At 48.4% G+C, this 25,561-nt stretch overlaps 1 protein-coding gene across 3 annotated transcripts in view; it reads right to left on the bottom strand.

Annotated features, from left to right (window-relative positions):
• Positions 1–238: 238 nt before the first annotated feature.
• The window catches only part of TOGARAM2 (TOG array regulator of axonemal microtubules 2), a 96,276-nt gene continuing 70,953 nt past the window's right edge, over positions 239–25,561 (bottom strand). For 2 of the 3 annotated variants that reach the window (XM_055108101.2, XM_003827141.6), the window contains exons 15-20: positions 20,061–20,178; positions 19,554–19,648; positions 17,470–17,662; positions 16,364–16,580; positions 7,079–7,165; positions 239–727 (exon numbers count right to left, since the gene is read on the bottom strand). In XM_055108101.2, the coding sequence (XP_054964076.1) occupies positions 390–727; positions 7,079–7,165; positions 16,364–16,580; positions 17,470–17,662; positions 19,554–19,648; positions 20,061–20,178 (1,048 nt within the window). In that variant the 3' untranslated portion in view covers positions 239–389. The remainder of the gene's footprint in view (positions 728–7,078; positions 7,166–16,363; positions 16,581–17,469; positions 17,663–19,553; positions 19,649–20,060; positions 20,179–25,561) is intronic. The other variant, XM_055108102.2, reaches the window with a different exon arrangement.

Genomic DNA, 25,561 nt, shown 5'->3' on the forward strand with positions numbered 1-25,561 from the left:
AACAAATGGACTGGATTCGATGACCAACTCGGGCTGCGGGTTTCAGGAGGGCTTGCCCAGCAGCTCACAGATGGGCGACTATCGTCTCGAGCGGGCTGCAGCTTGCAGGGCTGTGCTACCCTTTTTCTTCCTAACTCTTTGTCTCAACATTGTCTGCAACTGGTTTTGCTGCTGTCACATTTCATTTCGTTCATCACAAACCTAGTTACTGGAAAATTCTCTGTGATTAAAAAAGTACAAGATAATAAAACCTTAGAAAAATAAGTAATTATTTTATTTCTACTTCAAAATATACCATGTACATCTGGAACTCTAAGGGGGAAAGTAACCAGGAGAATATTCCATCAAAAAAATAAGATAAATAATAATTGCCCATTTCAGATCCATCTTTAATCCAGCTGAAAAGGGTATGAGCTGCCAGTTGTCTTGCTGTCAGGGGCCACCCCTCTGTCAGTGGCCTTGCGGCTGCCTCCCAAGGACTCTGAGTCTAAGAGTTCCTGGAGCGTCTTGAGGACGTGCTTTGGCTGGCTGGCGGCAAAGTCCAGCAGGCGGGAGCCCATGTGCTCCTGGAGGCTCCTGGACAGCCGGCACACCACCCCGCGGATGTTCCCGCTGGGTCCAGGCAGGGTGCCATTCCCGGTGGCGGTGTTCAGGAAGTGCCAGAGGATGGGAAGGACATGCCGCTCTACAGCTTGAGGCTTCCGGGGGTAAACTGAGGCCACCAGCACTGTCAGGCAGAAAAGGAGAGTCACTTGAGCCAGGCACTCTCTCCCTCTCCCACTTCCCTCTCTTGGGACACCAACTTTGTCCCCCAAAGGGCTGGCAGCCCAGCAGGCGCAGCACCTAAGGATCATGACACATTTAGCAGCCTATGAAAATGTGTTAACTTCTTTTAACATTAGTAGAAAATATATGAATATGTCCAACGTGGTTTATATCTGTGCTTATACCAACCAGTCAGAAACTATAATTTTTAAATATTTTTTATGGAGAAAGGGGCACGCAAAGGCAGAAATATGCAGAATCTCTGACAATCATAATGGTTCCTCCAGCCCAGGGAACAGGAAAGACGCAGGCACGCCTGGTTACAATCCTGCCCCCATCAACTGTGTCAGCCTGAGGAAGCCACCCGACCTTTCTGAGCCTTTTCCAAACCCATAAAGTAAGGATAAAAATGCTGAACCAACCTCTCCAGATTGTTAGAAATTCGATAATATACATAAAGTGCCTACCTGTAGGCAGGCAGGTGACAAATAGTAACTATAGTAATGCTGCATTTATCCACATCACCACCTATGGAAGTCCACACAAATACAGAGAAAAACTACTGGGGAGGGAAATCAAGACCCTCTCACATGAAGCATGCTGGCAGACAAGACAGCTGGCAGGGGAGAAGCCTAGCACAGCCTCCCCGGTGCCCGGATGCCAAACCTCAGGACGAGACCAGCAGCAGAGGCATGAACGTGCTTGTGAACCAGCAAGCTCTGCACAGACCATTCCAGTGATAAGCCCCCATATCTGGTTTCCCAAGGCCCCCAACCCTCTCTAAACCCCAGAAAACCCAGAAGCCAGCTGAATCTGCCAACCAGCTCTTCATCACCTGAGTAAATGCCAGGGCTGTGGCCACATCAAAACCACATCAAGGGCTCTCCTGGGTCCCCAGAGGGGCTGCTCAGGCCTTCAGCTGTGGCCGCATTATCCTAAGCGCATTAGCACTATCAAAGCTGGCTTTGCGATTCACATGCTCTGCCTGTCATCCTGCTGAAGGATAAGTGCTGGGGCAGGCAAACAACACTAACAGCAGCGCTTTATTGATTCTGTGGGCCGGGAATTCTGTGGAAAACAGTTTCCATATCCTGGAAACTGCCTGAGCCCGGGGCTCAGAGCTTCGCATCACAGCTCCATTTCATGCTCACAGCACCCCCGAGAGGCAGGATGCTTGTCCGTTTTCCAGAGGAGGAAAGCAAGACTCAAATCAAGGCAAAGGGCAAAGCAGAGGACAGAGGCCTAATCTGCCTGGACTCCAAAGTCCACACTCTTTCTACCGCACGCTGTCCCCAAATTTCTAGGGATTCCATATTTCAGAGGTGACCTGGAGCTTTATTTTTTGTTTTATTTATTTATTGAGACAGTGTCTTGCTCTGTCACCCAGGCTGGAGTAGAGTGGCACGATCACGGTTCACTGCAGTCTCGACCTCCTGGGCTCAAGTAATTCTCCTGCCTCAGCCTCCCCAGTAGCTGGGACCACAGGCATGCGCCTCCACGCTCAGTTATTTTTTTAAAAATTTTTTTTGTAGAGATGGGGGTCTCATTATGTTACCCAGGCTGGTCTTGAACTCCTGGTCTCAAGCAATCTGCCCATCTTGACCTCCCAAAGTGTTGGGATCATAGGTGAGCCACCTTGTTTTATTTTTCATGAAACTGCAATTTGTCCTTCCCTCATCAGGACCACATCATCTAATCCCCTAGGATACCTTCCCCTTAGAGCCCCACGGGTCCCTCTGATTTCAAAGCCAGCCTGGAATAAGGAGGAACCAGGGAAGATGCCCTGGGCCACCCTCTGGTCAGCCTGACACTCTCTCGGTGACATTTCTCAAGGAATGTTGGCTTTGAGGCTGCACCCTTGGGGCTCTTGCAGAGAACCTCCGAGGGTCACAGGACCCTCAGAGGTGAAGGTGGTCCTGATAACTGGAAGGGCAGGACTGCACCCTTTGGGTCACCCCAGCATTCCCCAGGAAAGGATCCTGGAGGAAAGGGCTTGGAGGAGCTTTCTAAAGTGGAGCAAAGAGGTACACTGGTTGGAAAGAGTTGAGAGTTCTATTCCCTGTGCTTGAAACAGGCTGAGTAGGAAGAGAACAGCTGACAAGAAAGCAGTCCCTGTCAGCCCCAGGGTGGGAGATGAGGGGAAACTAGAAGGGGGACAGTGAGAGGGAACCAAAAGAAAACGAATGACTCTGAGTAGCCACCTACACTGAATAACGATAACTCAAAAGTGTCCTGAATCCCTATGGAATGCAAAAATAGGTGAGAACACAGAGATTTCTATGCCCATGTTTATACCAACCTTTTTCACAATCACCAAAAGGCAGAAGCAGCCCAGTGTCCATTGAGGAATGGATAAACAAAATGTGGTATATACATTTAATGGAATGTTATTCAGCCTTCAAAAGGAAGGGAATTCTGGCCAGGTGCTGTGGCTCATGACTATAATCCCAGCACTGTGGGGGTCCCAGGTGGGTGGATCACTTGAGGTCAAGAGTTCAAGACCAGCCTGGCCAACATGGCAAAACCCTGTCTCTACTAAAAATACAAAAATCGGGCCAGGCGCAGTGGCCCACGCCTGTAATCCCAGCACTTTGGGAGGCCAAGGCGGGTGGATCATGAGGTCAGGAGTTCAAGACCAGCCTGGCCGACATGGAGAAACCCCATCTGTACTAAAAAAAAAAAAAAAAAAAACAAAAATTAGCTGGGCATAGTGGTGCATGCCTGTAATCCCAGCTACTTGGGAGGCTGAGGAAGGAGAATTGCTTGAACCGGGACCAGGGAAGCAGGGGTAGCAGTGAGCTGAGATTGTGCCACTGCACTCCAGCCTGGGCAACAAAGCAAGACTCTGTCTAAAAAAAAAAAAAAAAAAAAAAAAAAAATAGCTGGGTGTTGTGGTGGGCACCTGTAATCCCAGTTACTTGGGAGCCTGAAGCATGAGAATGGCTTGAACCTAGGAGACAGAGGTTGCGGTGAGCTGAGATCTCATCACTGCACTCCAGCCTGGGTGACAGAATGAGAATCTCTCTGAAAAAAAAAAAAAAATGGAAGGAAATTCTGACACCCGCTACAACATGGATAAATCTTGAGGACATTCTGCTGTGTGAATTAAGCCAGATACAAAAAGACAAACTGTACAATTCCATTTATATGACATACCTAGAATAGCCAAAATCATAGAGACAGAAAGTAGTTGGTGGTTGCCAGGGACTGGGGAAGGGAGGAATGGGGAGCTAGTGCCTAATGGGGACGTAGTTTCTGTTTTGCAAGGTGAGAGTTCGGAAGATGACTGCAAAAATCATGGACACTACCACTGAACTGTACAACTAAAAATGGTTAAGGTGGTACATTTTATGTTGTGTATTTTAACACAATTCTTTTAATGGGGGGTGATATAGTTTGGCTGTGTCCCCACCCAAATCTCATCTTGAATTGTAGCTCCCACAATTCCTACGTGTCATGGGAGGGAGCCGGTAGGAAGTAATTGAATCATGGGGGCAGGTCTTTCCGGTGTACTTCTTGTGATAGTAAGTCTCATGAGATCTGATGGTTTTAAAAGGTTATAAGGGGGAATTTTCCTGCACAAATTCTGTCTTCCTTGCCACCATGTAAGATGAGTGGCATGATTGTGAGGCCTCCCCAGCAACATGGAACTGTTCGTCCATTAAACCTCTTTTTCTTTATAAATTACCCAGTCTCGGGTATGTCCTTATCAGCAGCATGAGAACAGGCTAATACAGCAGGGAAAACTGAGAACTATCTCAAGAACTGAACCCAGGCACTCACCCTCCCCCCCCACCCCCACCAAAGGCTAGGGGGGCTCTACCTGCCCCTCAACAGAGCCTCCTTCCCCATCCTGCTACATTTTATCCACTCTTGCTCCTTGAATTCTCTTCCACAGAGTGAGGCGTGTTTACACTTCAGCCCCCAGGAAGCTCACTCCACAGGAAGAGTAGCAGTCCCCACTCAAACTCAATTCCACAGCCCAGGCCACCTTCTCCGATCACATCTTGGCTAATAGAACTCAGGCTACTTCAGAGCCACATTCCCCAGGTGCAAGGATGTGGCAGTCGCCTGGCTGGCAGGTGTTGACTCTTAAGCTGGCAAAGATGGTGAGGCCCTTCTGAGGGCCAGCATGCGGGAGCAAACCCCATTAAACTCAAGCTTAGAAGCAGCTGAAGTAATTAGCAGATTTACTCCTATTAAGCTGTGCTATTATTAGGCCTCGCCTGTGTCAATAAAAATTTTCTGCTGTGTTCCTGGTGGACACAGAGTTAACAGAAGACCTATGGAGAAGCTCTTGCTTTTGAGGTCTCTTGGAAATAGACAAGAAAAAATTACAGTAAGTGGATAAGGTGAAGATACTTGCCCACCTCTGGGCCCCGTAAATTACCCAGACAAGGACAGGTAAACCTTTCGTGCAGAAAATGCTGACTTTGAGCAATGGCAAAGGGTTCCTTGTCTGGTGTCTAGGACCATCTTACTTACATACCCTGTTCTCCCCCAGCTCACCCGCAGCCAGCCCTGCCTCACTCGCACCTGCCTTCCCGTAAGGTAAAAGGCCACTCCAGGAATGCTGGAAGGACAGAACCTGCATAGAGGCAAGGCCAGGCGCAAGAGATGGGGCAGGGGAGAAGCTGAAAGGGCAGCTGGTGCCAAGGTCCTCAGCCATGCAGCATGTGCCGGGCCCCTCTCTGAATGCTCACAGCTGGGCTAGGAGGGGAGGGCAGTAGACAGACCAGTGATACCATGTGGGATGCAGTCTTGAGAAGCACACAGGGAGAAGGTAATGCCAGAGCCAAGCAGGCATCCACCAGGTAGAGGAAGAAGAATGGAGAAGGCTTTCCGGGCAGGGCAGCTACAAGTGGGCAGAGCAAGAGGTTGAGAGACCGGCCACTGCATGCAGGCACCCAGGAGGCAGAGTGCCAGGGGGAAGCAGCACAGCACAGGGTTGGGGTCTTGGCCCTTCAGCCAGGCTCCCAGGACACATCCTGGGCTCCTCACCAAGAGACCTTGTGCATTTCACTTTTCTGAGTTCCATTCTCCTTTTCTCCACCAAGTGGAATCTACATCTTCCTGTGGGGTGGTCATGAGGATTCAATGAGCATAGAGCTGGGGTGGGAGGAAGGGGGCACATCCTAGAGCAGCAGTGACAGCTGTGGGCCACTCCAGGGAGCCTGGACACTATCCTGAAGACAGCTCAGGAGTCTCACAAAGATTAAAGCAGGGCTGGTGCATGATCTGTCTGCATTTCAGGGGGACCATCGGGAGTCTAGGGAACAGAGTCCCTCTGCCCCCCTCCCTAGATGGGACCTTCCCAAGGCAGGGGAGGAGGCTTTGTGCAAGCAAAAATGACCATGAAACCAAGATAAGTAACCTGCCCAAGGTCAGGGCTGGTGGTGGCAGATGGGTGTGTGGACACCAAAGCCTGTGTCCTTTCTGTGTTGCCACCTCAAGGACCACAAGAACAGATTTCAGTCCTGGAATGAAGTCACTTGGACTTCTCCTGCAAACTCAAAGCAGAAACAGGATTGGAGCAACCCTTCGCCAGCTGAAGCTTGAGCAAGGCTGAGTAGACTCAGGCTAAGGCCCCGTCTCCACATAATACAGTCCCAGCACTGGCCAAGGGGTCCTGAGGGGTTGAAACCCAGCTGGTGCCTGCTTGCCAGGCTGCACATGCTAAAGTTGTACATGGCAACTTTTTCTAATTCTCTTGATGGTGCTGTCAAGTGACCAAGCCATATGCACCCACTAGGCATGGTCTGTCTGAAAAAGGAGGCTTTTTTCTGACTCACACAAAGGTACTCTATAGGCTAGAAGCAGCCTTGTTTGCAAGGAGGAAGAAACGCACACAGGTTGAGTGTCCCTTATCTAAAATGTTTGGTATCAGAAGTACTTCGGCTTTTTTTCTGATTTTGGAATATTTTCATGATACTTACCAGTTCTGCATCCCTAATCCAAAAATCTGAAATCGGAAATGCCCCAATGTACATTTTCTTTTAATGTCAAGTCAGCGCTCAAAAAGTTTCAGGTTTTGCAGCATTTCTAATTTTCTGATTAGGGAGATTCAACCTGTAACAGTTTTTTAAACACACTTTTGCTTTTGTACAAACCTACTTCATTTTGATCAAAAACAAAGATTGTCTTCTGGCAATATGGAGATTGTCACACACAGAAAAAGCAGATTTTCAAAATTTTAAATGATTGGGGGGGATTATTTCAGGTCTAAGATAACTGGGTGAATGGTTCAACCACAGGCCAGGAGAGAACAGAAATCTGCCAGGAGATGGGGTGGGGTGGGGCTGGGGGTGCTCACCTGCCAGGCGATCTGTGACATCCAGCACCGCATGGCCACTCAGGAAACGCACTCGCCCAGCAAACGCTGGTAGAAGGCAAAGGTTGTCTGAAAGAGAAGGGGGATGTCAGTGGTCACACTGCTGGGGGCTGAGTGACAGCACTAGGGGTTTGCAGGGCCACATACCCACAGTACCTGCAAGGGGATGAGGCCTTTGGGGGAGCTGAATTAATTTTTCCAGGTCACAAAGGGGCCACTTAAAGTGAATGTATGTAGCGTGTTTGGGAAAGAATCAGTGGCCTGAAATAGTTAAACTGGCTCCCAAACAGGCCTCATTTATTCCCACAGATCTGGTTCATATTGCCTGTGGGTCTCAAAATTGACAGGAGTTTTGGGGCAAAACAAAGTAGACAGATAGGTAGGTAGGTAGATAGATGACAGAAGATGGATGGATGGATGGATGATGGAGAGAAGATGTTGGAGGATGGATAGATAGAAGATAGATAATAGAGATGGATGGATGGATATACAGATATGTTTTAGGGGAAACAGAATCACTGAGCCATGATTACACAAAGGTCAGTAAAGGGTTAGGATTAAAATTCAGAAAGTATAGCTCTTCTCAAAGCCTGAATTTGTGCTCTACCCACCAAGATGTACCCACAGCTGGTGGTGGTTCATTTCTACACTGAACACATACTGATATCATCTATGTAATAGGCATAGAGCTAGGAGCCAAGTAAAACCCAGTACTCCCATCTCCCTCAAGAGGCTCCTCTGACAAGCAGACAGACACTTAGACATGAACCCTGACACCAGGTGAGAAGCACTGTGCTCTTGTACCCAAAAGCCTGCAGGTCTGAGGCCAGGGTGACCGACTGGTCCTGGTGGGCCCGGGCTCTCCCCATTTCAGCACTGTCAGTCCCGAGTCCTGGGAACCCAGGATGCTTGGTCATCCTATCCAGAGCAGAAGCACCCGGCTGGCTCTGGCAGGGTCAGAGGAGGGAGTTTGTGGGTTGAGGAGCACATATTATCATCAATGGTTTATATATGACCTCACTGCCCTGGCCTGATTTTCTCCTTACTTGTAAACTCCAGGCGGTCTGAGTCTCAGACCCAGCATGAATGTACTTGCAAAGATGGCTGAGTTTATCGTCTATATGCCCCAATATGCCTTTCGGGAGGTTTGGGAAAAGAGGTATTTTAAACCTTTTTGAAAAAATTGTCCCAGTGTGCCCGCCCCCAATCCCAGCTCCACCAACCATCCAGCCACACCCAGCTGCGAGGCACAGCTCCCTGGCTGCCCAGCCATGCCCATGGGTAAAGTTCTGGGGACTGAGCACCACCCCATTTGTATCTTGAAAGAACTGAAATAGTATGAGTGTTTATTACAGAGGTGAGCCACTAATGGTGAAAACACAAGCAAATGGGGTGGGGATGTTTCCGGAATAAAGAGGCTGTCTGGCTCCTTCATATTCCCGAAGTCGACTGCAGCAGGACTCCGTATCTACTGAATTTAGAAGCTGCTTGTTCCTCTCCATTCTAGCTGACACCTCCTGGTTTCTCAAACTATTAAACTTGAAGAGATGCATTTCTCACAAAGACACACAACGTGAGAAAAATGGGCCTGTCCTAGAAAGGTGTGCTAAGCTGAGAAATACACACCATCATCAGAACCTTCTCCTTGTGGACTGCAGAGAAACCAGCATGCCAAGCTCCCAGCATTTTGCAACCACACTAGTCACAACTTAATTCAGTAGGAAGTTGGGCAAGTAACAAAGTGCATTTTTCGGAGATGTGGCTTTGTGTCTTGCCTGCACCTGTCAGGTAGGTGAGGGCAGGTGGCCTATGTGGTGTTACCACAGCAGCCCCAGCACGTGTATCCTGGGACCCAGGAGCTGACCTTCTCCAGGCCAGACTTCTCTTTACAGGGGACAGAGTTTTTAGAGTTCTGCACGAGGAAGTCTTTGCAGTCTCACCTTTTCCAAGTTCCTTCAATACCTCAGCACAGAGCCCCTGCACTCCTGGAGAGGGGCACTCAGTGCTTTGTTTTTCTCATCAGGCACAAGTTTATCTAAGAGCTCATCCCTGCTTCCCTTGCTATCCTCCTGAGGGATACAGAGGAGAAAATGTACCCAGGTACATCTCTGCTGTTTGCAAAAGCTCCATCCACAAATCAAGAGGCTTTAAAATAATTTGTCCTGGGAGATAAATGAGATGCCAGCTTCTAGAATATAGTAATTAGCAAGATAAGGTCTCGGGGTGCATTGGTAAAGCTGTCAATTGCATAAGAATAGATTTTCATATGAATGGCACCTGTTTGTTTCCAGGTGTTTCTATTTGTCCCACCCCATCATTTATCTGGGCTCAGATTTGAAGACAAGGACTTCTTCCTCCGTCACCTCCCACAATGCTCAGCCTAGAACATTCTCTAATGTAAGGAACATGGCTGTGCTTTGGTCAAGGATAGGCCAAGGTAAACATCCAGAGTGACTCAGCAAGTTTAGAGCACAGACGTATAACTCCACTTGTTATCACAGTCGTAACACGGGAAGGCCATGCCTTGGCCCTGTGCCACTATGGTCTGTAAAAGGCATAATTGCCCTGCTGACACTGTGCAGGCTTGTGTGTGCCCAGAGAGAGAGTGAAGCTACTGCCCCCTGTAAGAGAGAATGCCCGTCTGGCAGTCGGACACGGAGCTAGGAAACGGTTTGTGCCCAGAGGGAAAGAGTTAAGCTGCTGACCCTGAAGGCAAGGGAGAGCCAGCGCAGCTGTGTGTGGGAGCCAACAGACTAAGCAGCTGAGACAGGGCAGATGGTGTGAGAGTAAGCTGCTGCGGAGAGCTGCTGCTGAATAAAATCATCTTTCACCTGCCTGTAGCCCCCCGAGTGCTCTTTCTGCTCATCCACCCACTCCCTTCAGACCTCAGCATGAGCTGGAACCTGACCCTAGACACATCTAGACCTGACATCTAGACACAGCAGGGGCTCCCGCCTCTGGCCCCAAACATCCCCTCTCCCCAGAGCCAGAAAGAAGTGAATTTGGGGAACACTTAAAAATGCATATCCAGCAGAGACCTGTGCCAGACCATGCTCCCACGGTGCACAGCACACTGCAGGTGCTGAATAAATGCTTGTAGCATGCAGGGCAATGTCAAAACAGGACACAGTGTTCCTGGGCTGGTTTATGAACCCCAGAGCACTATGCCCAGGCATTTGGCCTGTCTTTCCGCTGGCCACTTTTAGAGTGAAGGATCACCTTTCAGGTTACCTCCAGGTTCAATAAGACACACTAAAGCATAGCAGTTGTAAGAGCTCTGAATACAGATTGCTTGGGTTTGAATCCTGGTTCTTCCATATTTTACTGTGGAACATTGGACAAGCCACTTATCTGCTCTATGACTCAGTTTACCCAACTATAAAATGGGGATGATACTAATAGCTTTCTCATAAAGTTGCTGTAAGGGTTCAATGAACAAACAGTGCTTAGGATAGTGCCTACAGCATATAATTACTATGCAAGTATCAGCTATTATTGTTACTATTATTACCTTAAAACTCTGAGAGCCCAGCAACCACAATGGTAGAGAGACCAATGAAGAGGCTAGAATCTAATTTTTAAAAGCTGAAATTCTACACTCCATTAGCCTAACCTGGTGCTTTCCTAGGCTCCTTTTCTGCCTCACAAGGAGGCAAAGACTGGCCTTGAAATGGAGAGAAAACAGCCACTAGCCGCAGCCCAGAGACTGTCCTTCCTAGGCTCAGACTCCCCTCTCTACAATGGGGTGGAGGTCTAAGGGGCCTTACACCTGTCCCATTCAGCCAAGCCCTGAGGCTACCAGGCCACATCATCCTCCAGCTACTGGGAAGCCAGATAAGAGCTTTTAAGAAAGTGTAGAAAACATGGTAGCAAGGAAACTGGAGTCAGACTGGAGTCCCCTAAATAAGCACAAGACTTGGTAAGTTATGACGTGCTGGTTTTACCAGATTCACCATGGCTGCCAGCACTAGGGATGTTCATCTAAAGAAAAAACTGTGACTGATTCACTTGCACAGAAACATGCAAGTTATGATGCAGTCACATGATGGAGCTGTTAAAAGTGACTCAAGCCGGGCGCAATGGCTCACACCTGTCATCCCAGCACTTTGGGAGGCCGAGGTGGGCAGATCACCTGAGGTCAGGAGTTTGAGACTAGCCTGGCCAACATGGTGAAACCCCATCTCTACTAAAAGACAAAAATTGGCCGGGTGTGGTGACGTGCACCTGTAATCCCAGCTACTCGGGAGGCTGAGGCAGAAGCATCGCTTGAGCCCAGGAGGCGGAGGTTGCAGTGTGCCCAGATTGTGCCACTGCACTCCAGCCTGGGTGACAGAGCCAGACTCCATCTCAAAAAAAAAAAAAAAAAAAGTGACTCAAGAGTATAATCATCTGCAAATGCTTATGCTATGATTTTTTTTAAAGCAGGATGCGAATCCAAATGTATAACACCACAACTGCTGTGCTGAACCCCTATTAACCCCTATTAATAGGAAGGGTATCTGGTTCAAGAGGCCAAAGAAGAGACTCAAAGCCAACAAATGAGACACGGGGTTTTATTAGGGGCTTACCTACAGGGGAGAGAGTCTAGTGGCAGCAGGCTGAATGGGAGAGCCTCATGGCCCAGTGGCGGAGGGCTGGGCAGGAAAATCGCAACTGCCTGCAAACAGCATGCAATTTACATAGCACTTTCACTTAACACCTTCCACCTGGCAACCTTCATTTACCCCAAAACTCAGGGCCTCAATCCCCTGTATGGCTCATGTTCCAAGGGACAGGTTGGGAGCTCAGATGTGCCTCATAAACAAGGAATGAATCTCCAAGTTGGCCACTCCCAGATTCCCTAGCTCAGAACACACACTCATTGTGTCTGCCATTCAGGGTCATTCTAAGGGGATGCTAAAGTTATTGCTATCAGGTGGATTTACCCTACAACAACCATGTACACAAATGTGCACAGGAAAAAACTCAAAAAAATGCCAAATGTTAATAATGAAGAGTTGGGACTATGAGTGAGGGATTTTTTTCCCCTTTCAAATGCTTTGTATCTTCGTTTACTCAAAATAAGTATGACTTCTTTACAGTGGTAGAAGTGAACTTTCGGTTTTTTAATTAACTAGAAAGACTGCCCAGTAGCATGGGAAACTGGGTAGTGTTAAATGAAAGAAGCAAAATCAAAACTATATTTACATTATGATTTTTAACAAGGGAAATTTGTATATAGACAAAAATAGAAGAGATATTTTTAAGCAGTTGGTATATTGGAGGAGCACCATGGATGCATTTTTAAATTCCATTAACATTATAATGTTCATATGATTTATATAAGGTAATAAATTTAAAGTCAGAGAGCAAAATAGCAAAAGTAGACCTGAAGCCACCCGCATTCCAAGCTTATCTGCTCTCTCCAGTACTGACCAGGGGCTGGAGTAAATTAAGAAAGTTCCTTTTGGCACAGAGAAGCTTGAATGCTGAGGTCTGATCAGGAGAGGATGAGCTGTCAGCAGCTTGATGTTTTCATTAGCGAAGTTTCTTCTGTAACTAACCCAGTAAGAGCCCAAAGACAGAGCCAACCAGGTCTACTCAGGAACTTCCTTGATCCCAGAATAATTCCCCTGAAAGCAGAAGGTCTTGGTGCTGAGTAGGAAGAATGCCACTTGAGCCCCAATCCCAGAGAGGCCTCAAGGCTGGCAGTGAGAGATGGCAGAGGTCAGGGAGCAAGCTGCAAACATGTCTCATTCCTTACTACCTCCCATGAAAAGGACATGGGCAGAAATCCCCACCTGCTCTGCCAACCAATACTCCATTCAACCCCACCCAGCCTGGGGAAACCAAGGGATTAGAAGCGATGATGTTGGCTTCTTTGTCACTGAATTCTAGAATTAGTGAGTTCTAGAAGATCCCCATATACCATTCAACCCCACCCAGCCTGGGAAAACCAAGGGATTAGAAGCGATGATGTTGGCTTCTTTGTCACTGAATTCTAGAATTAGTGAGTTCTAGAAGATCCCCATACTCCATTCAACCCCACCCAGCCTGGGGAAACCAAGGGATTAGAAGCGATGATGTTGGCTTCTTTGTCACTGAATTCTAGAATTAGTGAGTTCTAGAAGATCCCCATACTCCATTCAACCCCACCCAGCCTGGGGAAACCAAGGGATTAGAAGCGATGATACTGGCTTCTTTATCACTGAATTCTAGAATTAGTGAGTTCTAGAAGATCCCCATATACCATTCAACCCCACCCAGCCTGGGGAAACCAAGGGATTAGAAGCGATGATGTTGGCTTCTTTGTCACTGAATTCTAGAATTAGTGAGTTCTAGAAGATCCCCATACTCCATTCAACCCCACCCAGCCTGGGGAAACCAAGGGATTAGAAGCGATGATACTGGCTTCTTTATCACTGAATTCTAGAATTAGTGAGTTCTAGAAGATCCCCATACTCCATTCAACCCCACCCAGCCTGGGGAAACCAAGGGATTAGAAGCGATGATACTGGCTTCTTTATCACTGAATTCTAGAATTAGTGAGTTTCTAGAAGGTCCCCCAAGAAGGCCATCCTCCCGACTTGGCTGTGCCATCTGGACTTTATGCCAGAAGGCATCCTAGCTTGGCATTATTCTTGATCCCCTTGACCTCCAGTTTAGCAGGAAATAAACAGTAACCTGCCGAGCTGTTGCTATGTGACTTTCCACATTTAAATATTTCACAGCATTCAACAGTCGTCTCCAGCCTGGAGCCCAGAATTTCTTATGGAGCATGAAGAAGGAGGTTTGGGGAAAAGCTCCTTCCCACCAAAGAAACTGGATCATGTCCAATCCAAGCCACTTCCAAGAGGGGCCTCAGGTGTTAAAGATCCCCCAAGAAACCACTAGAACCACCAGGCTCAGTTTGGGTGATTTGGGAGGACTTCATACCCCTTCTCTTCCGTCCGATTTGATGCACTCTCTGCTGCTATCACCCAATCCCCTGGGACAGCGGAAAATTTAGTTACTTCCATCTGCAGGCCAGGCTCAGACCATGACAGGCAGATAAGAACCATTCCCAGAGACAGATTCTACCCTAGGTACTCCCTGGCAATGAGTCCCCATTGTTGGTAACCTACTCCCTCCAGTTCTGACCTACATGGATGTGGAAATCAGCTGGTCACTTCAAAGTTAGGAACACTTTCAAAACCTGTTTTGCTGGCTGGGCTAAGAGGGTATGGCTTGCAGCAAAGCCATCAGGCCCAGATAGCCCATGCTTCACCTGCTCAAAAATTACCTGGATCCAAAACAGCATATTTGGCCTGACACGGTGGCTCACACCTGTAATCCCAGCACTTTGGGAGGCCGAGGCAGATGGATCGCCTGAGGTCAGGAGTTCAAGACCAGCCTGGCCATCATACTGAAACCCCACGTCTACTAAAAATACAAAAAATTAGCCAGGCGTGGTAGCACACACCTGTAATCCCAGCTACTTAGGAGGCAGAGATTGCAATGAGCTGAGATCATGCCATTGCATTCCAGCCTGGGTAACAACAGCAAAAATTCCATCTCAAAAAAACAAAAACAAAAACAAAAAACAGTATATTTCACCCTTTGGGCTCCACCAGAGCCTTTTGCCAGGGATTTACTGGACTCCATTCATCCCTTTGAGGGCCACACCATTCCATTCCAGCCTAAGCCCTGACCTATGGATTAGAGAGGAAGAGAGCCAACCCTTCCTTTTGCACCAAAGCCTCTGGATGATGAACCAGAGGGTACATTATCAGCCGTACCCAAGGAGGCCCTGTCCCAGAAGGGAGAACATAGGCATCTTCCTAGTAGCTACAATCCTGCTACCAGGTGAGTTCAGATCACAAAAGCAGGCCACCCCAGGCTCTCCTTTCCAGGATGCCCAGTCTAGTAGGGGTACAACAGGGCCCCAAATAAGAGGGACCTGAATCTTGTGACGGTATGAGACACTAGATTTTTTGCCCAAAGCGCCACAATTCCAGAGCTCAAGGAGGCTGGCCTGATGGCAAAAAGTGGAAACTAAAACACCTGGAGGGGGAAGAGTTAAAAATTCCTCTCCCTAGACAAGGGTGCTTGTCCTCTTCAAATAGCTAAAGCCTATTTTGCTTGGTACAAGTTTTCCCAATAAATCCAAGGCCCATGGTGATTTACCAAGAGCCTTGGTTATTGGCAAGAGCAATCTCACTTACCCAGAGCAACGCTGAGAACAAGCCGTAATTTAGAGCTGGATTTATATTGTTTGTTCTACAGCAACAAACTCAGCAAATCATAAATTCCCTCTGAGATGAAGAGTGGAAATTGACAATATTTATGAACTCAAGAGGCAGAGAGGGACCTGACCAGGCCTTTGATTTGTAACTGAAACTTTTCCTGGAGCCTCCAGCCAAGGACACGGTGCCTGTCCCAGCCCCAGGGAGCTGGGCTCAGACCAGGAAGCAGGGTGGGGTCGGGGGGAGGGGGAGAGCAAGTGTGTCAGGAGGGGTGTCCAGCCTCTCTAAAGGATGGTCTTTGGATGCTAAAGGCAAGACGTTGCTCTATGCTCATGAGGACACACAGCAACAAGGCAAACAGAGGTGGTTTTCAGACCATGGCTTCCTCGTACTGAAGCAAGGCTTGTTTGGGAAAGCTCGTCCTTGTACTGGGCTGGCCATAAGTCTACTCATGTGCTACTTTCTCCACACACCTAAAGTTTGGAATTTGCACTTTGGTCCACGTACTGGGTACACCAAACATCACCTTTTAGCATCCATGAAAGGAATAAGAAAACACAAGCAGATGCACCAACATTTCCCCTAACATTCCAGAAGCAAGATGTCATACCTAGAAGCTCTCACCTTTCCTGATGGCTCTTCCATAGCTCCCACCTTTTTTTCTTCTATCCTTTTTCCCCTCCCTCCACTTTCCCTCCCTGCCCATCACCACAAACCCCACCCCAAGCCCCAGCTCAGCTTAAGCCTTCCCAGCACTCCTGACTCACCCACTGGGGTGCCTTGTGACCCTGGGGGGTCATTTCCCTCATGTGTCTATGAGGAGGCTGGACTGGATCATCTCCACATCACCTCCACTTCCAGCCGTCCAGAGGTGTGGGTGGCTGTGACAGAAAAGCCCACTGGCCAAGAGCCTTGGAGGCCCCGGGCTCCACCTCTGCCCTACACAGCCTCTGGTGAAACATCTGGCCTGGGAACCAACCAAGGCCTTAGCCACCTTGCAGATTTCCAAGCAGGAAGGTGGACATGGTGACCAGAGCCACACAGGCCCAGGTGGGACACTCACCCAGGCTCTCAACCATCGCATCCAGCACAGCCACGGCAGCAGCATAAATCCCTGAGTTCTTGGAGTTGAGGTTGTCTGCAACAGCGATGATGATGGAGAGCAGCATGGGGTGTAAGCTCTCTTTGAGGAGGGGGATCATCTTGGCGAGAGACTCCAGCGCCCACTGGTTCACTTTCTTGTTGGAATCCTGAAGCCTTGGGGTGAAAGCATCAAAGACCTATTGAAGAAACAGAAACCAAGAGCCCATGGGAACCCAGGCTGGGCAGGACTCCCACAGTGCAGGCAGCTTGGAGCTCACCCGGCCCAACTGAGCGACCTCAGCAGAGACTCCTCCTGCGTCCCTGACCTATGCCATAGCACTCTCAAAAACGAAGAGCTCACCTCCTCAAAAGGGTGGGCAAGAGGGGAGGAACCAACAGGTATTGAGCACTCATTGCATGCCAAGTGTCCAGGGCGTCTTGTTAGTTGCTCTGCAATCATTTTTACTGAATGATCTTAACAATCCATGGAGCACGTTTTCACCCCCACTTTCTCATAAACAACAACAACAGGGGCTCCAAGAGGTTCAATGATTTGCCTGAGATCACACAGCTAGTAAGAAACTTGGATGGAAACCCAGGTCTGCTGACTCTGAGCTGTGTCTTTGCTCAGCTGTGTAACTGACTGTCAGCAGCCTCAGTCCACCAAGAAGCAGGCACCCACCCGAGTGTTCAGCCTATGAAGGGCTTGTACCTACTCCTAACACACCTGTCCAGCCATCACAGCCAAGTCACCTGTCCAGCCACATGCTCTGCCCCCAAACATGATGCACCTAGCTCCCCAGAAGCAACCCAAGGCCTCACCACAGTATCCTCCACCTCTACCTCCTACCCTCCTCACTGTAAATCTGCTAGAAGGACAAGAGACACCTCTGAGCATTTCCAAGCTGCCGGCAGGAGGCGGTGCCCTTGCCCACTCAGCCATTTCCAGGTAGTCTCCATGTTACAAAGGCCAACTGCATAGCAAGGGGTCTGACACAATGTCCAACGCCATTCAGAGTTTTCAAACTTCAAGTTGCACCCCCCAGAGGAGAGACAGGTGGGAGAGTAAAAGCAAGCGGTGCTCACCTGGACCAGGTGGGCAGCGACAAGCTCCGGCTTGGCCTTGCAGAGCTCCAGGAGCTGCCCCACGCCTTCCATCCGGGACCAGAAGTCCTTGGCCTCCAGCAGCCGCGTCAGCTCCCGTAGCTGCTCCAGCATCTCCCCGCGGCCCTGCAGTGTGGAGCGCAGCCCCACCAGCCTTGGGCCATTGCAGCTGCGCCTAGGTAAGGAGCGTGGCGTCTGAACCCCCCAGGGAAGAGCCCGGGGAATGAACCCACTTCTGGTCCCATGCCACCTCCTACAGGCAGGTGGGGCAGAGACAAGAGTGTCACCTGCAGCTTAGTCCACCCCCAGCTTCCCCTCCACCTACAGCTTGTTGCCCAGGGCCCCATCCCCTTGTCAGGGGTCAGGGCTCTCTCTTCCTGCCTTTTTCTCTTTTCAGAAGATATGTAAGCAATGGGGGAAGTCAGAGTGAGGAAGTGGCTATCCACAAAAGAATGACTGGTACACTTTTTTTTTTTTTTTTGAAACAGAGTCTCGCTCTTGTTGCCCAGGCTAGAGTTTAATGGCACAATCTCAGCTCACTGCAACCTCCACCTCCTGGGTTCAAACAATTCTCCTGCCTCGGCCTCCCAAGTAGCTTGGATTACAGGCATGTGTCACCATGCCCGGCTAATTTTTGGATGTTTAGTAGAGACAGGGTTTCAGTATGTTGGCCAGGCTGGTCTCAAACTCCTGACCTCATGATCCACCCACCTTGGCCTCCCAAAGTGCTGGAGTTATAAGTGTGAGCCACTGCACCTGGCCAACTGGTGCACATTTAATGTAAGAGTGGGGAAAGACCTTGGAGGTCATCATGGCCAACCTTCTGCCCGGCTCCTATATCCTGATCCCTGGCTGGCTAGGCTCTGCTCACACTCCCCCCAGCAACTGGGGACATTGTAAAAAGCCCCATTTTCTTACGCTGGGATCACATACCCATCACAGCCCCCTAGCCCCTTCCAGCCAGCATGAGAACAGCTCTGTGCAGAACTACTGTCTCCCACCTTCAGCTCCAAGCCTGGGTCACTGGCTCATGCCCTACACCGAGGTCCCATCCAGCAGAGCCCACTGTCCCTCATTCTGTGATTCACTCCTGCATTCCACACTCATTGTCTACTGAGAGCCAAGAGCTGTGCTGGGCACTGAGAACCGTGAGATGAGAGCACAGCCTTTGCCGTTAGGAGCTCACAGACCAAGGGAAGATAGATACATCAACGGGGCTGACAGAGGTATGAAGAACAGGCCAGCCTGTCACCCTGAGGACATGAGGACACAGAGTGGTAGAGCTTCCTGGAGAAAGTGACAGGTGAGCTGAATCTTGCAGAACCAATAGACATGTTCTAGGTGCAGATGGCGTCTAGGATAAGCAAAGGCACAGCAGGGAGGGAGGATGTGGAGGGGTTTGAATACCAGCTGCTCGCATGTTTTGCTTACCCAGGTGCTGCTCTGGTCAGGCCGAGAGAGGAAAAGTGGGAGAGGAGGCAGGAAGTTACCTTTGAAGAAGTGGGCATGGGGCTTCCCTGGTGCCCTGCTAAGGAGTTCAGACGGGATCAGCCCAGGACATTGCAGAAGGGCTTCAGTTTTAAGCACAGGCGTGACCATCAGACTCCTGCTTGGTTTCTAACTGCTCCCAGCAACCCCACACCCGCTCCTCCCAGCCCCTCAGTCCATGTCTCCTCATCTGCCTTAGTTCAGGCTGGGCCTCTGAACTAGTCCCAGGCTGGCCACTCTGGTGGTTAAAGGATCTGCTGGTCTAAGTGAACGAGGAAACACTGAGCTCACACAGAGTCCAACCACCGATGCTAGTGGAACCCCGCCCACTCGGCTGGGACTGCAGGAACCAACTTCTACTGGCAGATGCTCCCAAGCCCAGGATTTGGTCTCCCTGGGATTTGGGTTGGGGGGAACACATCCTGCAAATTCATCTATTAGTATTGCAGCCCCAACTAGGCCTCAGCGATACCCCAGATCCATATGTCCACCCCAGAGCCACCCCTGGCCATGGACAAGCAGGATGCCTCTGTCAGAAGTCTTAGATGTGAAGCCCAGAGATACAGGAGCAGCCATACCCCTCCTTGATGGGCAGCCCGTTCTCACACACCACCAGACTCCTTAACACCTTGCGGCCTTTGGCAGAGGGAAGTTCATCATTATCTTCTATTCCCTTGAAAAATACACACAGAGCATGAGCCAAAAGGAGTGGTCCTCCGGGGAACTGCCAGACATTCCAGTGGAGACATAACAATGGCAATAATCCCTTCCACCTAGGAGAGCTTCAGATGTCACAGTTGAGCCTTCCAGAGCCCTGAAAGTAGCTGGGGCAGAGATCAAGATCCCTGGTTAACAGATGAAGGCGTGGAGGCCCAGGGAGGCTCAAGGAACATAGGTAGTGTGAGGTTAGAACCAGGTGTGAGCAGGACAGAAATCACATCTATCTCACCTATCAGGAGTAGTGGATGAAATCAACATCTCTGGAATCCACTCCCCACTCCCCTGACCCACATGAAGGCTACCAGGCTCAGCACTGTCACCCCCACCCCCAAAAGGCCATGACCCACTTATGCCCCACAGCTCACCCGCTGTTTAATGGCCGCCATGACCTTCTGCAAGTCGTAAGATGGGAGAGATTGCTTCAGAAATGCATCAAACTTAGTGTTCGCCATCAAGATATTCACCATCTTCCGGCCATAAAATCTGCCACAGGAGAGAGAGCAAGATAAAGAAACAGCCTCTGAAATGCAAAATAAATTTGCTTTACAGCTTTACATAATCTTCCTAATTAAAGAGAGTTTTTAATAATTTTTCTAATTACAAAAGCAATCCCTACCCAGTTAAAAAATAGATTAATAAAATAAACATCATCCATAATCCCATTACCAAGAGAAAATCCCTATTAAATTTTTACATATTTTCCTATAGTCTTTTTTCTGTGGCATTTACTTTGTAGTTGATATCAGAATGTATATACAAGTTGTATTCAGCTTTTTCACTTTATCATTCATTAATCATCTTCCCAAGTCCCTTAAAACTCTCCATAAACATCCTTTTTAATGGCTACAAAATATTCCGTTGAATGGCTATACCAAAGTGTACTCAATTTTGTTCTAATATGGAACATTTAGAAGTCTGAGAAAGGGTAAAGCGGGACAATATAGGAGGGTGTAGTCAATCTACCTGAGGAACAGTGGTGGCAGGTGAGGGAATCAAGGAGGGCTTCATAGAAGAGGTGACCCTTGTGTTGGGGCTCAACAGATAAGTAGGAGTTCACAAGTTGGGTGGGATTTGGGATACGTCGGAGGAACAGGGTTATTTAGGTCTATAACACAGTGTGACATGTCAGCAGGGGGATATATTGGAGAATAGTGAGCAGAGGTTGGACACAGGAAGCAGACAGGCCAGAGGAGAACACAGGACCCTGTTTAGGGAGACAGGAAGGAGTTAGGCTTCAGTTTGCATGCAATAGGAAGCTGAAGAATGATTCAATTTGTACATCAGTCAAAATGTCTCTAGCAGCAGTGTGGAGGATGGATTGGTGGAGACAAGGCTAGGGGCCAGTAGACTTATTAGGAGGCCACCATAATAGTCCAGGAAAAAGATGGTGCAGGCCTGAAATCAGGCAGTACAGTGAGGATAAGGAAGCACAGTCAGATCCAAGAGCTGCTGAGAAGATGGAAACCACAGGATTTGGTAGCTGGTTGGAAGTGAAGCAGGAAGCATCTAAAATCTTAAATCATATTTCATTCAAACTTAAGACTCCATTAATTGTAAAAGGTGCCCTTACTTTATTTTCCACTAAGGAAAATCAAAAAAATAAAAACTGGTGATTTCCATAGCCTCCAATGACACTGCCCCCATGTGTGAGGGCAATCTTTCTATGTGCTATCTCAGAAACAGAAGATAGCATTGCTTGTCGGTATTTTTCTTCCTTAGGTCAGGTAAAGTTCTTAGTGATTGCTTTGCAAAAAATGTGGGACTTGGTCATTCCTTCCACAGTGAAAGTTTGCTTCATTGATATCTAATGGATATCCACTGATGTTGCCATGCCTTTTCTCATATACAATAATGATTCATTTCAATTGCAAATAATAGTGTAATATTTCTAAGAAACTTTAAACAGATTAAACTCAATGATTCTCCAGAGAGCATCCAAAAATCACTTCTGAAAATAAATTTTAAAATTTACAAAGAAAGGCTCGTAGTGTAGGTCCTACAATGGAAAATTTAATTCAGAAAATAATACTCTGAGCAACACTGACTAAGTTTGTGAAGGTGCAGATAGTATAACGACATCATAAACTGGGCACAGTGGTGCACACCTATTGTCTCAGCTATTTGGGAGGCTGAGTCAGGAGGATTACATGAGCCCAGGAGTTCAAGGCTGTAGTGTGCAATGATCACACCTGTGAATAGCCACTGCACTCCAACCTGGGCAACATAGCAAGACCCCATCTCTTAAAACTACAAAAACTCCTATGTCATAATCACTGCCTAGCCCAACTGAAGCCCAACAGCAACTGTGAAATGCCTGTCATTGTAAGATACATGCCAATTTTAAAAATATTAAAACCAGGGAAGGATGTGTGTCTTGAAATCAATGAAGTATGGGAGTCCCCATTGTGCCTCTTGGGTGGCTCAGTAAATAACAGTCACTTTTAATGATAGAGAGAACAGAGAGAGGCAGACTTGGAGAGGAGGCAATGAGTTCATTTAGGGACACTCAGCACTGCAGATGGCAGTAGGACATCAGATGGTGGGTCCCATGGAGGCTTTAGAAATAGGGGACTGATGCTCGAAGAAGGGTCTGGAGTGGAGGGCAAGAATTGAGAAGCCTCCAACTTTGCTGGTGGCTGGAGCCACCAGAAGTAAAAGCCAGGAGAGGGAGATGAGGACTAAAGACACCTTGGCAGCACCTACACTCAGGTGGCAGTCAGGGGCAGAATGGTCACAGAGGGACAAGGAGGATCCCCGGAGTACAGCGCCATGGAAACCAGGAAGGACAGAGTTCTAGGAAGGAAAAGGAAATGTAGTCACCATCGTCTAGTGTAAGGGATGGGTCAGAATGGAGAGGAGTAGCAGATCTGGAGAGACTTTAGACCTTGATTTCCATCCCTCTAACAACCATTTAAAACCAACAAACAAACCAAAACCTTCTACGTCCTTTTTTTTTTCATTGCATGGCAGAGTTACACAACACTTTATTATATAGTAGATGCTCTAGCAGATGCTACACAAAGAATAGCTGTTTATAGACATTTCATCCCATTCTTCCAGTCCCCCTAAACTCACTCTTCAAAGTATTTGCTCCAAGTTTAATGGCAATGTGATTTGTGATTTTTTTATGTATTTATTTTTTTGAGACAGGGTCTCACCACCCTGTTGCCCAGGCGGGAGTGTAATGGTCCTATTTCAGCTCACCGCAACCAGTGCCTCCTGGCCTCAAGCGATCCTCTTATCTCAGCCTCTCAAGTAGCTGGGACCACAGGCACATGCTACCACGCCCAGCTAATATTTTGGTATTTTTTGTAGAGACAGGATTTCACTGTGTTGCCCAGGCTGATCTCAAACTCCTGGGCTTAAGAGATCCACCTGCCTTGGGTTCCCAAAGTGCTGGAATTACAGATGTGAGCCACTGCACCCAGCCAGGCAATGTTTTGTTTGCTTGTTTCTAATTTTTTATTTCCATAGGTTATTGGGGAACAGGTGGTGGTTGGTTCCATGAGTAAGTTCTTTAGTGGTGATTCGTGAGATTTTGGTGCACCCATCACCCAAGCAGTATACACTGAATCCTATTTGCAGTCTTTCATCCCTCACCCCCTTCCCACTAGTTCCTCCTGAGTCCCTAAAGTCCATTATGTCATTCTTATTCTTTTTTTTTTTTTTTTTTTTTTAAGACAGTCTTGCTCTGTCACCCAGGCTGGAGTGCAGTGGCGCGATCTTGGCTCACTGCAAGCTCTGCCTCCCGGGTTCACGCCATTCTCCTGCCTCAGCCTCCCGAGTAGCTGGGACTACAGGCACCCGCCACCACGCCCGGCTAATTTTTTGTATTTTTAGTAGAGATGGAGTTTCACCGTGTTAGCCAGGATGGTCTCAATCTCCTGACCTCGTGATCCGCCCGCCTCGGCCTCCCAAAGTGCTGGGATTACAGGCGTGAGCCACCGCACCCATTATGTCATTCTTATGCCTTTGCATCCTCATAGCTTAGCTCCTACTTATGAGTGACAATATACGATGTTTGGTTTTCCATTCCTGAGTTATTTCACTTAGAGTAATAGTCTCCAGTCTCATCCAGGTCACTGCAAATGCCGTTAATTCATTCCTATTTATGACTGAGTAGTATTCCATTGTGTGTGTGTGTGTATATATATATATGTGTATATATATATACACACACACGTACATACATACATATCACAGTTTCTTTATCCACTCATTGATTGATGATGTGGCATTTGGGCTGTTTTCACATTTTTGCAACTGAGAATTGTGCTGCTATAAACATGCGTGTACAAGTATCTTTTTTGTATGATGATACCCAATAGATACCCAGTAGTGGAACTGCAGGATCAAATGGTAGTTCTACCTTTACTTCTTTAAGGAATCTCCACACTGTTTTCCATAGTGGCTGTGCTAGTTTGCATTCCCACCAGCAGTGTAGAAGTGTTCCCTTTCACCACATCCATGCCAACATCTATTATTTTTTGGTTTTTTGATTATGGCCATTCTTGCAGGAGTAAGCAAAACCTTCCGCTTCTCCACTGATATTCCTCATTTCAGCAAATGGCACTATTATTCACCATTGTTCAGGGTAAAAACTTAAGAGCATCTTCAGTTCGTCTTTGAAACCCTTACCACCTGCATCCTGTTGGCTCTGCCATCCTGTTGGCTGTTGGCCGAAGCCACCCACCACTCTCCAGTCTGATCCTCCAGCCCCTCTTGCCTGGACTGTGGGGCAGCCATCACCTGCTGTTCCTCCTGCCTTTCTCTCTCACTACCAGTCCTGCGGCAGCCAGAGAGGCTTTTTTTTTAATTATAAAGGCTGACACGCATGTAAAGAAACACTCAAACTCACTATTAATAAGCAGGGGGTCAAAGCACTCTAAAACAATGATGAGCTATCATTTTTACCCATTAGATGGATAAAAATTAGAAATCTAGAAATTGCCACATGCTGAGAGGCTGTGCAGGAGGGAGGCAGATGTGGACCCCAGGCAGGGCGGGGCTGCTGGAGCGCACACATGCATCTGGCCCATGGTCCTGCTCCTGGGCACGTCCGAGGAGGTGCCATGCAGCACGGTTTGCAGCAGGGGAGAACGGGAGGAACCGCAGGCACTACGTCCCTCAGGGAGCACCCTCAGACGTGGGTACCCTACGAGAATGTCTGGCCTGGAGCTCACCCATCCAGGGTGGGCATGGCCTCTGGAGCCCTGACAGGTGCCACATGGTCTCCAGTTGGGGAGAGGATGGGGTGAGGGGTGGAGACCTACACACTCATCCAAACGGATGTGGTAGTAATAAGCCCTGAACTGAGGAGTGTGAGGAACTGGGCTCCAGCCCCAGCTTTTGAAGATAGTCAACCAGATCCTCTCGCTCTCCTGCTTAAAATCCTCCAACACCTCCTCATACTCCCACTAAGAAAACCCTCCAATGACTTCCAATCACACACCATCCAAAATCCCAACTCCTGACCTTGGCCTAAGAGAACGTCTCTGACCTGGGCCTGCTGCCCACCCTCACCCCCACCCCTCACTCACTGTGCTCCACCAGGCTGGCCGTCCCCACCCTTGGACACCAAGCTTGTTCCCATCCAGTGGCCTCTGTGACATTTGCTTTGCCTGATCCTCAAAGAGCTGGCTCCGTGTAGCCGTTCAGCTCTCAACTCAAATGTCACTCTTAAAAAAGGCTCTCTGAACCCTCAGTCTAAAGCAGCCCCCCGCCAACTCCATTGCATTGCAGCCTTTACCTCCTGGGCTCAAGAGATCCTCCCACCTCAGCCCCTCAGTAGCTGGGACTACAAGTGTGCAACACCACCCCTAGCATTTTTTTTTTAAGTAGAGACAGGATCTTACTATGTTGCCCA

This window comes from Pan paniscus, chromosome 12 (assembly GCF_029289425.2).
Source record: "Pan paniscus chromosome 12, NHGRI_mPanPan1-v2.0_pri, whole genome shotgun sequence".
NCBI lineage: Eukaryota > Metazoa > Chordata > Mammalia > Primates > Hominidae > Pan > Pan paniscus.